The following is a 15,697-nucleotide window of genomic DNA, read 5'->3' as shown; positions in this document are numbered from 1 at the left end:
TGGCTCAAACTCAAACAAGAATCCGCGGGGTGGCCCGGTTGGTGTCAGACCCTCGAACAAAAACGCGACTACATTCATCGCTACCAGGAACGGGAGGGGATCCGACTGGACATTGCCAGCATTGCCAAAAACCCTGGTCGCAAGGCCACCGCCAAACTCATGTTGAACAGTTTTTGGGGCAAGTTTGGCGAGCGGATCAACAAACCCACCACCGTCACCGTTCAAAACCCCGCCCATTTGTTCAGCCTCGTTTCTGATGCGGCTCTTGATCTCAGTACGCTCCGCCTCTGTACCGACGATATTTTGGAAGCCGTCTACACCAGTGTCCAAGACAATGCCGTCAAAGGCACCAAGACCAACATCTTTGTGGCGGCGTTTACCACGTGTCATGCCCGATTGAAACTCTACGAGTCCCTGGATACTCTCCAGCAGCAAGTGCTTTATTATGATACCGACAGTGTAGTGTACAAGTGGCGTCCCGGTCAACCCAGTATTGCCACTGGGGATTTTCTAGGCGACATGACTGATGAATTGGATGGGGACGTCATCACCGAGTTCGTTTCGGGGGGCGCCAAGAATTATGGGTACACGACCCGTGGAGGTAAAGTGGTGTGCAAGGTCCGCGGTTTCACCTTGAATGTCCGGGGGTCGGCCATTCTTAATTTTCATACCATGAAAGAGAACATTCTCTCTGAATTAGACTCGCCTCAGGACACTCGCCGAAATTTGAACATTGTCAACCCCTATCATTTCACACGGGATTTGGAAAAGAAACACATTCAAGTGGTTCCGCGCGTGAAGCAGTATGGGTTGGTGTTTGACAAACGCGTCCTCCAGGTGGCTACCCGATCCAGCTATCCCTATGGCCACGAGAGGATTGGGGACGAATTGGATCTTCTATTAGATTTGTAAACAAAGGGCGTGACGTCACTAGGACCTCACATACGTCCCGGATGTCATTTAGGGCACTGTCGAGATTTGTATTAAAAAAAAATGATGTGGACCTCTATACAGTGTGTGTGTGTTTTTTTATGGACTTCCGGGGAATGCGAGGGGACTGGGGCTTCGTTTTTTGAGTGCCCTACTTGTACCCAGGTTCTACGCGGTCCTTTAAAACTATGCCAAGTATGCGGCTCCATCTCTTGGGTGGGGTCACGTGATTTTTATGCCCATATTTGGGAGCTTTGACGTCATTGAAGTCACATGGGCTGTATGCTTGATTCTGATTGGTCGAGAAAATTTTTGCTGCGCTGTGATTGGTTGGTACCCACTGGAGACCCCTATACTACTGCGGTGTATGACGTTTGCAGACTGCAGACCGCAGACCGCAGACCGCAGACTGCAGACCGCAGACTGCATGAGGCAGCAAGACTGTTAATTGAATGAAACCAAGAATATCGTAATAAAGGTGGCGTCATCATCAACATTACCTTGTTCTGAGAAGTAAGGCCTAGAAGCGAAGTTTATATTTTTCACGCAAATTACACCGACCTCATTCCTCAAGGAGCTGTTGGCTGTTCTTTTGGTATTGAATTAGAGCAGAATAATGTCTGCCGATGTCACGAACTTGCTCATGAATCCATAGAAACAGTCTAGCAATTTAGCCTACACCACAGACGAAATCAAACTATGGTTATATAAGTCTGTCTGTGAAACAGCGCCGGAATCCTTATTCTATGGGGGCCCCACCTGTGTACTTAAGGACTTGAGTATGAGCAATGATTTGCCTATTTAGAACTTCAAAATGCACTTCTGGTAATTCGTCGAGTCCAGGTAAGATCTGTTCGTTTTAGATTATTTGACATATTCCTTAATACTGCTAAGATGAAATACGTCATTTAAAAGGTGTTAAATGTCCTTGATCCATCCTAGTTGTTTTTGTCGACGTAACTGTAGTGAGCACGAAGTGCTCGCAGTCTAAAACCTTTTTACAGAAGACTACTATTTAGACAGGCATTAGTGGGCATTGCTACTTGTCATTATCAATTCACAATAATCAAATAAGAATAAAGAATCGACGCAATTAGTGATATGCCGGGTGAGTTGAGAAAGAGTCGGTGGAGAATAGCCAACAGCATCTTGGGAATGAGGCCAATGTAACCTTGCGCAAAAATATCAACCTTGTTCCCAGGCTACTTTCTCACTTTCACACGATGTTATATTTTTGATGACGTCACCTTTATTAAGAAGATTTTTGGTGTCATTTAATTTACAATCTGCAATCTGTGATCTTCAGTCTGCAGTCTGCAAATGTCATACACCAGGATAATTCACGCGCAAAGTTATTTATAGATTATTTCAGTTGAACGTGGGAACTTTTCAAAAATGCAAAAATGCTGACGCATGCGCACTCCGAGATCGTCTAGGCGTCTGCCGGCCGTTCGTCTCGGATACGTCACCGAAATGCATTGACCGAGAGGGCTTGAAAAGACGCCGTACGGGGACTAGGCAATGTTCGTTCCAGTAGTGTGCACGTGGATGCCATCTCGTACGTTTTAAAGCCGCAAAACTTCGATGGTTGTTTTATGTCTAGTATTTATACGTTATTTTTGCTTTGATACCTAACATTATCATCATTTTTGTGAGGGTTGAGGACAAACTTGACAAAGAAAAATTCCTCTGTCCAAATACCCTGAAAGTGGTTTTTAAGTCTAACACCACCTCTCTTGCTACTTTTGCTAAATACTGCAGAGGATTCTGATCGGTCTCTAGAATACAAAGCGTTAGTATCCAGGTTGGCATATCACATGACCATAGATCTATTCGATGTTGTCAACATGATAGATATTGCCCTTGACGAAAGGAGAGATGGCCATGAGGCATTGCGCAATTTCTAAAATTCTAAATGGTATAGTTTATTAACAGTTTTCCTCCCAGCACTTTGGTGCGTGGTCTTTGCTGTTATGTTTACGGAAAAGCCACACTTCGTTGGCTGTTATTAGTCTGGATTCTCTACATTGTTGCCTTGATAGTGGACATCGGGATCATTTTTGTGTCCAGTGAGAAGCACAGACACTATGAGAAAACGCTAAAATCCTCTGGTAACTGCTTCATATATGGCAAATTATTACGTCATACGAATAAAGTTTCACCGAGGTTTCTCCTACGTGACACATTACATGAGGCCAGGGGGGGGGGGGGGGGAAGCTACTTCCCATACATTCTCTTAAATGAAATCCAAACGATGTTCTCACAACTTGCAAAGCTATCAGTAAGGGTCTTGCCAGCGGATTTGTGTACTGATCATGCGCATTAAGTCAAAAACCATTGATCAACGGTCTTGAGAAAAAACAAAAAACATGGCAGTCGGAGGCGGGACTGTTTCTCACTATTATATTTTGGTAATTCGCAAATTTATTGATTTCATGTCGCTTTTCAGACATAGTGTGTGGTTTTTTTTTTCTGTTAAACAATTTCCCTTTGCAGAGTTTGGAATATGCAACATATAGCTAGCTCCGTATAGCTGCTAAGAAAAGGCCGCCGAAGAGTTGAGCTATCGAGCAGTGTTTTACTGCAAACCTTGGGAAAGTTAAAGTCGCTTCAAGGTACAGAACTTTCAGTAGTAGTTGTGATTTGTTTTAGGATCGTTTTGAATTTTAACTTTGGATTCAAGGCGTTGACTGATCGAAATAAACGAAGTGAAATGTTATGAAGTGTTAATTTTTGTTCAGTTATGATATGTAGAGCAGTAAGCTCATATTTATAAAGCTTTCTTGAATATACTTGCTTCCGATAAATTTGACAATTGCTCCAGTAATTTTGATCAGCATCAAGTTATCTTTGCCCGGCAGAGACGTTGTAACCTATAAATAAATCCACCGAGCACGTTGTTGTTGGTACAGATCTAGCACGGTTGCGTTAGTTTTCCCCGCATTTCAGTACCGATAGACAAATACGATATGCAAGAAAAACAAAGTTGCATGACATCATTTTTTTAAAAAGCATTTTTGATTTCCTCTGCCGGTTCGCTTCAATTCTTGCTTCTAAAATATTTACTAGGGTAATTATCCGCTGACCACCACGCTGGGTGACCGCTTTGCAAGTTGTGAGAACATCGTTTCTCGGTCCCAGACCTCGTCTCTTCCCCCCCCCCCCCCTGACATGAGGCATTCTTTGCTGAGTACAAGGAGGGTAATATCATCGATAATCACTCGTAATTTCTTCGTCACCCGAAATAAACAACCAATGACAATCGGATCCAATCGAATGTGTATTAGTAGAGACGACAATTGCGCCAACGCCATGTGCTTTCCACGACTACTCCCGACAACTGCAAGAAAACTCTTTAGGGAAAGTTCATTTAATATGACAAGGGGAGGGGATGAAGATATTGAAACTCGAAGCTTGAAATTTTAGCAGCCCCCCTCGCTAGCGGTTCAATTTTTTAGGAGCCCCCTCCTTGGTAGTCGAAAAAATTTCAGAGCCCCCCCCCCCCTCCTCCTTCAATTCCTTTGCTCCCCTGAAAAAAGATCGCTGGACTGTATTAAATATATTTACCGTTATTGTCTTCAATGGTTTATACTATGACAAACTTGAGATACAGTTGTGATACAATTTTCTAAAGCATTTTTAGGATGAACAAGAGTGTAATAATTATATCTGTAAACCACGTGATATAGCTGAGTTGCACAGGTCATTAAATTGTTGAGTTGAAAACCATCCGATCTGTATGATGATGTCATGTGTTAGTTTTGAAGTATACAAATTTTCGGAGCCCCCCCTCCTAGCGCAACAATTTTTTCAGAGCCCCCCCTTCGGGTGTCTAAAAATTTTCGGAGCCCCCCCTCAATATCTTCATCCCCCCCCCCCCCCCCCTTGTCATATTAAATGAACTTTCCCTTACGACGATTTGCTTTCGTTGCTTTCTTGGACGTGTGTGATACGAGCTGTCCTATCGGTAAGTTACCTTTTAATTTCTTACTTTGTGATGAATTTCTTAAGACGTATTTTCTCAGTATGCCACAGCTTTCAAAGTGTGTGTTAATCCGGGCGAATGAAAAGTTTCGAAAGGTGCTTCAAAGTTAAAGATCAAGGTACTTGGCGCCGACAGAATCTCCAGGAGGATACAAATTAAGCTTTATGAGCCCCATTTGGGGAAAGAAAAGCCCGTTGTGGGAAATATTGAGCCCCTTTTGGCTATAACAAAGCCCGCTGAGAGATTAAATAAGCCCTGTCAGGGAAATGTAAACGGCTGAAAATCTTTCGCCGCTGAAGGATTTAATGTGAAAATACCTTTCATTAGCCAAACATATACGAAAGCTGTGGCGATTTCCTTCCGACAAAGTCATACTAGAACTCGTAATCTTGTTAAATATCACCCAAGGGTCGTTGTTACTGAATCTTTCCATGCGATGGTTAGCACTGATGAGGAGGTGTGCTCGCCGTGTGAGAGAGAATTTAATAGACATTGCAAAGTACAGGAAAAACGTCATAGAGACCGAGAGCCGTCAAGATTACCGATAAAAAAGATTATGAGGTCCACGAAAAACAGAAAAGCTAGACGAAAGCTGAAGCGCATTTTCAGGAAATCTACTCCTAAATCTTCAAATTTGTACAAGTTAGCGACTGACTATAAGTTATGGTATATAACATACGTACACAGATGCGACTGCTTTTTTACCAATTTTGCAAATCTTAAAAGATGGGCAGCAAGCAATTTGTTACAAAATAGTAAACAAGCAAGTATGTATTGTTTAGTTGAGCACAAAACAGTGAAATCATGTAGCTGTACCAAAAGATATTGTGTATCGAAAATGAAGCTTTTGATGTCCGGTGATATCGAGTTAAATCCAGGCCCCGAGCAAAATGTCTGTGATCAAACTGCATTGTCAGTAGGTTCCACCTTATTGTTAAACTATCGATTAGGTCAGCTGGGATTGAGACCTCTTGATAACCCTTTGTATTTCTCATTTACAACTAGTTGCCTTGAAATAAAGTTGTGTTCAATTCATTTCATCGTTAACACTGTGATGTTAAAAATAACAAATTCACAATAGTTAGCACTACTTCCAGAAAAGGGTCTGCAATGATTTCAACCACACCCCAAAGCAGACCAACCTCTACTTGTCCTTACTTTTCTATATCACCTTCAGCACGTTTGTTAGTTCTAGCCATATTTCTTTGCTAGACTGTTAGATTATACCCCAGCCTCCACTCCTATACTCTATGGTGGATAAATCCTAATTGCATTCATTCACGAAGTCTAACGCAATCCTATATAACCATATACACATTACTCAATTACCCAGCACTACACATGTACGCATTGCGGACCTATTTTTGGATTGGTTGGAGACAATCTTGGCACCAAGAAGTTCCCGAGTTTAGGTCTCTTAAAGGGACTTCTATGCCTAACGCCTCCTCTGTTATTATTGTTGCTACACAATGCAGATGACCTGGATCGATCTCAAGAACCAGAGATTTGGTGTTCAAGCTGTCTTTTCAAATGGCCATCGATCTGTTGGATGTTATTGACATGATTGACATTGTTTTGGATGACATAGGACGTGCGAATGAACCTCAGAGCCTACCTGCAGATGTTATAGCCACATTAAACAAAACCCTTAAGGAGACTCTACCAAGCTTCACACTCAACACCACAGGTATATTAACCTCGGAATTGAACAAAAGCCTTGCAATACCTCCAGTATTCGGTAGAGTGATGATAGGAGTCGCATGTTTCAGTCTCATGTCTATATGGCAATGGGCTGAAAACAAGCACTCCACGAATGACACGGGTATTCAATTTCGAACAGGAGTTGCACGCAACGTTCTAGAGGTGATCTTCGTCAATTTCTTTTTCTTGATCATCCGTGGAGTGGTTTTTTTAAGTACGGCCAAGACGACTTTGTTTTTATAGCCAAGAATTTCATTGCAATTTTGGAAATTCACGCTCTTTGTCAATCGCATTCAACGACGTTTGTAAGTCTATGTAAAGGGAATGGCGAAAATGTTCTGCGCGACTCAGAGAGTTCAAAGGGCGACTGAAACGATTTATAACTCGCAGATAATGATTTAACCGAATCACAATTATATTATGAGAATTAATAAGTATAGAAAAAACACCTCCCGGCGCCGTTCAAACATTATTTTGGTATAACATCATGTGATGATTACAAACTTTCATAGTCCATACTAAATGGTAATAAAAATCAATTATTTTGGTTCAGTTTTATTACTGTTGTTCACTTTAGATAACGTAGCATGTTGATTCGCTGTCTATGATTATATTTGGAAGTATTCTGGCTGGTGGTTTAAACTAGAAAAATGATACTCCCGCCTACTTCAAGAACATATATGCATTCTGCAAGAAGAAATAGAGAAAATCTATACTAACCATTTTTTTAATTATTTGCCATCTTCCAGTTCTTCTCTTTTGAACGGAACGCTATTGATTATACTTAAGCTGAAACTACGGTGGGATTCAGCGTGCACTGAAGACGTGCGAGACTACTTCTTTAGTTGTGATGATACTGCCAACATAATTTCAGAGTGGACATTATTTCAGCTTATTGTCTCAGCCTTGATTTCATCATAGTCTGATCGATTTTCTACCGCCAAATTAAAATGCACAATAGAGACCTCGTGAGTCCCATAATTTGATAAACTGATTAATTTTTTGCCGTGGGAAAAAACTAATGGCTTTGAAATAAATGAAAAATTAAAGTATCTGTACTCCATGTAAGTTGAAAGGAGAGTTTTGGGTTGATATTTTGTCGTCCGAGATGTTTGAAATTTGACGTCAGTTGAGGAAAATGCACTAATTTGTTGTTTGTTATTGTTTTTATTTATTTTTTCTTCTCTAGATGGGCACAGTTTCTTACTATATGTTTATAGATAAACGTTTTGGAGTGCATATTTTCTCTTTTTTCATTCAGTAGCTACCCTATCATAATGATGAACAGCATACGTGCGTGGTATCCTGGGGTCTTTCGTAAGCTGATATTCTCAATCTGAAAGACATTCGTGATGGGGAAAATCTGTGTAAATTTTAATTGCTCTGTAGGCATGCTAATTAATGACAGAAAGAGAAAAGAGTTGCCGAATCAATTTGGTAAATCGCTTACAGAGCATCTCTGAAAAAAGGGTCAAAATCAATCAAGGGAGAGCGTGACGTTTTCATTTCAGAGTCAATGAATCCGAAATGGCGGGGAAACCCCCAAAAACATTACATCACTGATATCGATATATATGAAATTTTTCACGGAAAGATAATATTTCTAGAAAAAGCTTCAGCTCTTCCGGGAAAGTCCATTTCAGTTTATTTACATCTGGATTACATCTTTGCAAAATAAAATTATTTTGTTGAAGAATTTTAATATATTAATCTACTTATGCTATCAGCAAGAGTACGTTGGTCGCTGATATACAATGTAACTCCATCTCGTCCCTGTATGTTCATATCAACCTTACTTTACACGCAGACATCCTCGATCCTCGATGCTGGGAAAATACCTATGACTTTAATGATATCAAACTTGCGCGACGTAGTAGCGATTTGGCGCTTCCTTATTGGTCAGTCACTATAAGAGCCTCCTTTGATCAGCAAGCACCTTTCGCTTGCGAACGTTGTCAACAAAGTAGTGATGGCGTCGCTTTGGATGCCCGTAGGCCGTGTGATATTTTTTGTTCTCCTGCTTATCCAAGGGGGATTTTTTGTCGCTTATTCCATCAAATATAAGGTTGCAGCTTGGGCACCGATAGTACAAGGTGTTTTATTTGCTATAACAGCGATCGTGTGGCTTGCTCTCATCATCCGCAAGAAGGCGAAACTTAGTTGTCTGTTTTATGTCTGGGTTTCATACGTTATTACCCTTGTCGTGAACATTGGAATCTTATTTGGAACTATCGGAGACAAACTCGACAGCGAAAAATTCCTTGGCCCTAATGTCCTGAAGGGAGTTCTGTGCGTCACACCTCCTCTGTTGCTGTTGTTGTTACACAATGCCGACGATTTAGATCGCTCTGATGAGCGCAAAGATCTAGTGTCTAAGCTTTCCTACCAAATGGCCATCGATCTTTTCGACGTTGTAGATATGATAGATATCGTCTTGGAAGACAAAAGACACGGAAGTGTGAATTGCTCGTGTGCAAATGTTACAGTAAATGAAACCCAACCGACAATTGTAACGTCAAGCCTCAACACAATTCCTGAAAGTTTCGGAATAGTCATGGTTGCAGTGGCATCTCTAAGTCTACTTATGTCACTTTGGCAATTGTTTGAGAACAAGCTATCAAGAGATGACACAAAGATTCGCTTCCGAGCGACAGTTCTTCGTAATTTGGTAGAGATAGCTTTGGTTAATTTCGCCTTCTTGATCATTCGCTTAGTGGCGTACGCTGAGTACCGCAGAGATGAGTCTATCTTTATTGCAAAGAATATCATATCAATAGTTTTGTCCATTTTGGAAATTAATGCACATTGTGAATCACATTCCGTTAGATTTTGGTCTGAGTTATGTAAAAGTTGTTTTGGACTGAGAGTGGTCTAAAATGGCAAGCAGTGTTTGTTGTCATTACTTACTCTGTGCGAAATCGGTTTAGAGACATAACTTTGTGAAAACTGCTTAGACATTATTTATTATAGTAATTTTTTTACCATTGTATCGCTGGATGAAGGTGGACTTTCCTGCTCCTGTTTTATAGTTGTGACTTAAGTGTATCTCATGCATGATTAATATGTGCGGTGCTTCTAAAGCCGAGGTCAAATACAAGGTAGCTTTGTAAGTTTAAAAAATCTGACAAGTTTTGCTACTTTATACTCTTTTACTTCTTTTTAAGGTTTGAATTTAATGTAACATAACATATATGATTTCAAATCTGTCGAGAAATTAAGACTACAAGACTCTTGATGTGTAACTGAATGTGTAATCATGGAAATGATTAAACAGCGTCACCCAAATCGATCACCAAACTACGGTTACACACATTAAGAACTATTTCTCACAGTGTTCAAATATTCAATTTCAACATGGTGACCCACAAACTAAAAAGGCAGCGATCTCAGTGGGTTATAATCAATGAATTTAGTCTTTAGACTTTGTAAACGAATAATAGAAACACTTACAAACTTGTAACCTTGACTTTGCCTGCCAAGAACTATTACGAATGCACGGTAAACTATTAATTCGGACAGCGAAAGATTACGCACAAAATTTCAATGTTGTTGATGGGGAGTTCATACTCAACTAAAAGTTAGTATTCAAATGCAATAGTTTTAAATTTTTAAAATTCTTGTCCTGTGAGACACGAGAGATTTTTCTAGAATTATTTCAATTAAATCGTTCAATTCATATGAAGACAAGCCATAGAGTTCACGAGAGATTTTTTCTAGAATTCTTTAAATTAGATCGTTCAATTCATATGAAGAACGGCAATTTTGTTTTTTCTCGAGTGGAAGGCTAAAAACAGGGCTAAAAAGTTCGAATTCGTTAAACTAACGAAAACGATGGAAAGGCAGTCATGGTTAGATGCAAATTTTGTATCCCACGTAATTCAGGGGAGTCGCTTAACTCCACAGTTGCTCTTATTACGTCACTTACCAAAAGCAATCGGGTTTTTAATTTGTATTTGTTCACATCGGCTTTTCTCGGAAAAGATTACTTCATTGTCTTACGCTTTCTCAGAAAGGGCAGCACTAAAACATGGAATCCGGAATCCGGAAACGGAAACGGAATCACGGAAACGGAAACAGAAACAGAGACGGAAACGGAATACGGAAGCAAATATCAATGATAGAAAATTAAAGAATTTCACATTACACAATTTAGTACAATCCAAAGAGAATTTGTGTTAGTTTTCTTGGCAGTTCCCTTAAATATATTCTTGTTATTGTGTCTTGATAAGGTTTGCCGTAGTGTGGGTTACTGCACTGCAAGGCCGATGAAAGTAATTTTACGAGTAATTTTTATTCACGAGTTCATGGGTTGAATAATACAGTTAAATATTACTTTTGTAGCTAATTGTCAAGAATAGTAGTAGTTAGCCTGAGACCACACCACGTGATTGTCCCCAAACTGAATACTCCACACATGACCGACCGGTGACGTGACCACAGTTCCGGTGTTTTAGCAATAAGTTCAACTTTTTCGCCAAGCTGAATACTGATGGAATACTGGTGTACCGGTAACTGAGTTTACGTGGACGTCCGTATTTTTATTGAAGAGGCTTATTAAACATAGCGCATTATTTTGATGTAATCGGTTGCGGAATTAAGCAAATGCATGCACAATTGTCTCTTCTCTTTGTAAATTGTAAATATCTTATTATCCACTCCCCACAGGGCTTTTCAGGGATAATTTACAACACTGGTTGGGGGACTTTGCCAGACTGCTTAAGGTGCAGTTTACAAGTACTGAAGGAATGAGTGATGATGCCCCCATACATGAGTGTGAAAGTGAGATAGACCACTACACCGGGCACTACGTGCCCTACTCTTTACGAAGAGTGTGTGGGTTCTTTAACGTCCCACAGATTTATTACATGTGCAAGGGCTTGTGAGACGGGGCCTACGGTTTATCGTCCTTATCCGAGAAGACTAGAAAGTCTAACCATTTGCAGATGTTATTACAAAGGCAGCACTTTCTCCTCAGTTATTTAAAGACCCTGAGTGTTGGTCCGGCCGGGGTTTGAACCTACGGCCTCCCGCTCAGCAGACCGGCGCTCTCCCAACTGAGCTAACCGGGCGGCGGTTGGACTCCACAATGTCATGGTTCTCTTAAGTAAGTTGTCTTGATAAATAAAACTGAACACTGTTGAAGACAACCCAGAAAAGACAATAAGAAAAACTTGACGGCGACGCCTCTGACGATTCAAACGAAGTCTGTCTCCATATAACTTACCTTTTTCTTAAGGCACTAGTTTTTGTCAGTAACGTTTTTCTCCTCGCTTTGTTGTCCCATGACAATTTGCATTCATTGCCGATAGTGGTATCAAGCGTCTTTTCACCGGAATCGACTCCTCTAGTGATACAGCAGTCTCCTCTCCTGTACTCAGCTTATTTATTCATTTGTGTCTTTTTTGTATCTGTTAATTTATTTTATTGTCATTGCTAATATATTTTTTTTCAAATCGATCGCTTGGAACCTTCTTTCACAGATTCCGTATTCCGTTTCCGTTTCCGGATTCCGGATTCTATGTTTTAGTGCTGCCGGTAACAACATTCTAGAATTATGCTCAAAGTTTATTTCGACGCAATAGCAGTAACTTTACTATAGGAGCTTCTAGAGGCAAAACTTATCGTAGAAGTTCCTTAAAAGATTATCTTTATCATGGCCTCTTGGTTAGTCTGCACTGGGCGATTCCTTTTCTTTGGCTTGTTAGTCCTCCAGGCCTTCTCGCTAGCTTCGTATCCTGCCGAGTACAAAAACGAAGATGGTTTCTATGGACTAGTCCTCCTGTACGGTCCTGCAATGTTTCTTTGGCTTTATATCATGTGGGATGACAAAAATTTACCATGGTTATTTGCTGTTTGGATATGCTATATCTTTGGTTTCGTGATCTTCATCCTAATCATATTTGCAGGCGACAAACCGTTAGAAGATAAACTCGACAAAGCGAAAGTCTTCGGTCCAAACAATCTAAAGATGACACTTTGCCTTGCCCCAGTGATTTTGTTGTTGCTTTTGAGTACTGGAACAGATTCCAACAGCTACAGAGATCAAATCTGGCAGATATCCCTACGAATGGCTCTGGATCTCTTCGATGGAGTTGAAATGCTGGAAGTTATCATCGAAGAAAATGAAGTCAGGCATGGCGTTCGAAAGCCCTTTGAAAAAGCCATACTCGCTTTTGTCTGTATCAGTTTTATCCTCTCCCCATTGCAACTGGTTGAGATAAAGTTAAGAAGTTCCAATAGGTGGGGATTTCTACATAGATGTAGAGAAGGTTTGCGAACAGCCGTACAGATCATCTGTGTTAATTGTGTGTTTTTGGGGCTTCGCATGTATCTATGGCGGGGCTACGGAAAAGATGCTTCTATTTTTATTGCTAAAAATGCTATTGTCATTTGTCTTGGCCTTTTCGAGGTATGTTCAATCAGTCAATGTTGTGGTTGTGACGATTACTGAGCAGAATATTGAGTAATCAGTACATAGAATCGGCCAGTGATCGGTATAAACTTGACAATCTTCAGGGGCACCCAACGTCAATTTTCGGAAAATAGCTGTTCGGAAGACGATTTGAGATCTAGAATTTTCGGAACATTTTTTGTAAAATTTCTTGCTTGCCTGCCTCTTCTAGGATTTTCGAACATCTAAAAAATGGTATAATTGCCCATTTTTAACGGATTTTTACCCTAAAAAGGTCACCTAGAATTTTCTGGAACCTTTTTCTGGCTGACATTGTCGAAAAGGTAAGTTTTGATCCCTATAATTTTCGGATCACTAGACTTTCAGCTAGGAAATCCGAACAGATGAAAAATTTTTAGGGGAAAAAATATGCTTATATCTACCGTTTAAATAATAAAATACGTTTAACAATGCTATGTTTAAGTGGTTTTGAACTATATTCTCGTTGGGTGCCCCTGAATCTTTCATAGAGAAATTGGAAATAATTATCATGAGCGTTTAATTAGAAGCAAAAATCTTTAAATAACTTCATTTTTATCTTATACTCTCTACCTAACATTAGTCTTGGATTTAAGATAGAACTTGACTCGTTTTGGATTCGTTCTTTGGACCAGATGTCTTGACGATGACCCTTTGCCTAACTCTGCTCCTTTTGTTGCTGTTGCTTAACACATTTGAAACGAAAAGTAAAGACAGAGAGTTCTTATTAAAACTGGCCTTCCAAATAACATTAGATCTCTTCGACGGAATTGAAATGCTGCAAGTTATTCTGGAGGGAAATGAAGTTGGCATTCCCATATTTACAAATACACAGCCATCATCCTTATCACCCTTCAGATTTTACTCAAAAATGGTGTGTTTTTAGGCCTTCGCTTGGCTCTGTTCTTTAAGTTCAAGAGAGATGCGTCAATTTTCATCGCCAAAAATGGCATTTTGATCAATCATGGGATTTTGGAGATTTTTCAGTTTTGTAAGGATTAGTTAGGAAGTGTAGGAACCAGGAAAGACTTGAATCAAAAGCGCGATCGCACATTCGACAACTTTAAGCTCCTTCGCAAAGTTGTGTATCCTGCTAGTTGGTTTATTCTTTAGCCGTTCGTCGGAGTCGGATAGCAAATTATTTTTTTTTAACATAATCGCGTGGGTGTGCCTGATTTGCGGTTTATTATGTTACTTTATGCAAACAAGAGAAGGGAGAGGGAGGGGAGATTGGTGACACTGGCACCTTGTATGTATGTTTACATAAAACAACGGCCCCTATCCCCTCCACCTTCGCTCCCGCCAAAGCCTTTTACAGGAAACATATTTGCTATCTTTTTTACGTTCTGTGCCCCGCTGAGTTTTCAGAAGGCCTGACCACTTCTGGGTTGCTTGAAATGCTCCAAATATCTCTCTAAGGGTTGAATACACGAACCAGCTGAAGTTGTTAGCCAGTGAACCTTCAGGCTCTCAGAAAAAAAAGTTGTCTCTCAGGAGTTGTAGATTGATTGATTGGTTGAAAACAGTATTTAAACACGGTTAAAAATTTCTTCGGCATAATTTATAAGTAAAACGTCGAATTCTGTTTAGCTAATATAACTTACTAGTAAAATAAGATAAAATCTAAACGTCCTGAGGGTAATGCCATGCCTCAGCTGTGATAAATTTGATTAAAGAAGCTGCAGAACGCATATCTTGGGATAGGCTGTTAATCTTCCACACCTCAGCACCTTTGTAAGAGAAACTTCTTTATAAATAATTGGTGCGGTGCTCCAAGTCATGGTGTTTTAAAACTCGAGAAATTTTGTTTGATATTGCTCAAAACAAAATGTAAATCAACCAGATTCCTAATGAGCATTCTCTTCAAAACTCCAGTTTTCCTTTTCCCTACATTGTTTTTCTTCTGTATTCTCATACTTTTCGTGACAAAGATAGTTTTTCTTTGATATAGATTAATGATATTGTTCATCAACTGACACAAGACTTCATGTTCTCTTGAAAAGAGTGAACCTCACAGAACTTCTTTGCATAAATGTGAATTTATTTACACGTTCAATTTACTTTCCTATTCGTGGCTGATACATGTAGAATATAGTTCCATTATTCAGGAGGAGAAAAAAAATTGAGACAGTCATCTAGGTACAACTGATGCAAAAATTTGCTGCCAGTTCTGCACAATTCACAAGCCCTTGAGTTCAAACATTCTTTCTATCACATGTATACGGCTGGATACAACCATTTTGTGTAGAATTGTTGAGGATTCCATAGAATGATTTTGTTGAGAATCCTGTACGATCTTATAGGATTCTCTAGGATCCTGTATGATTTCATATGATCTTGTGTATAATACTGTAGGATCTTTTCCAGAGTTGATTAGGATTCCATACCAGGATTTACAGGATGCTGTTGAGTCGTTCAAAGTCTCGTCTAAGATCCCATAATAGCTTGACGAAAATTAATAACGATTTTATAAGATTTTGTTTAGAATCCTGTGAGTTCCTGTAGAATCTTGTATGATTCCACTGTTTAAAATTTTACAGAGTGCTGTGCAGTCCTTTCATGCTTGTCTAAGATCCCATACCCATTCCATAGGATCCTGTACGATCTTATAGGATTCTCTAGGATACTGAAGGATCCTGTAGGATTTCATA

The 15,697-nt window shown here is 39.9% G+C and overlaps 2 protein-coding genes and 1 pseudogene across 2 annotated transcripts; all 3 read left to right on the top strand.

The window, feature by feature from the left end:
- The first annotated feature begins 5,753 nt into the window (after positions 1–5,753).
- On the top strand, positions 5,754–7,083 carry LOC140950871 (uncharacterized; annotated as a pseudogene).
- A 1,247-nt stretch (positions 7,084–8,330) lies between these two features.
- LOC140951002 (uncharacterized) lies at positions 8,331–10,076 on the top strand. The gene has a single exon (XM_073400220.1). It carries the CDS (start codon positions 8,586–8,588, stop codon positions 9,489–9,491), a length of 906 nt encoding a protein of 301 aa, XP_073256321.1. The 5' UTR covers positions 8,331–8,585; the 3' UTR covers positions 9,492–10,076.
- A 2,124-nt stretch (positions 10,077–12,200) lies between these two features.
- Positions 12,201–14,637, top strand: LOC140950610 (uncharacterized). The gene has a single exon (XM_073399848.1). The coding sequence runs from the start codon at positions 12,270–12,272 to the stop codon at positions 13,065–13,067; it is 798 nt and encodes a 265-aa protein (XP_073255949.1). The 5' UTR covers positions 12,201–12,269; the 3' UTR covers positions 13,068–14,637.
- Positions 14,638–15,697: the final 1,060 nt, after the last annotated feature.

Source organism: Porites lutea, chromosome 10 (genome assembly GCF_958299795.1).
Source record: "Porites lutea chromosome 10, jaPorLute2.1, whole genome shotgun sequence".
In the NCBI taxonomy this organism is placed as follows: domain Eukaryota; kingdom Metazoa; phylum Cnidaria; class Anthozoa; order Scleractinia; family Poritidae; genus Porites; species Porites lutea.
This window is presented reverse-complemented; position numbering and strand designations above follow the sequence as displayed.

Excerpts from the sequence above, each read along its gene's own strand:
- LOC140951002 (XM_073400220.1), top strand. The coding sequence starts at position 8,586 with ATGGCGTCGCTTTGGATGCCCGTAGGCCGTGTGATATTTTTTGTTCTC.
- LOC140950610 (XM_073399848.1), top strand. The coding sequence starts at position 12,270 with ATGGCCTCTTGGTTAGTCTGCACTGGGCGATTCCTTTTCTTTGGCTTG.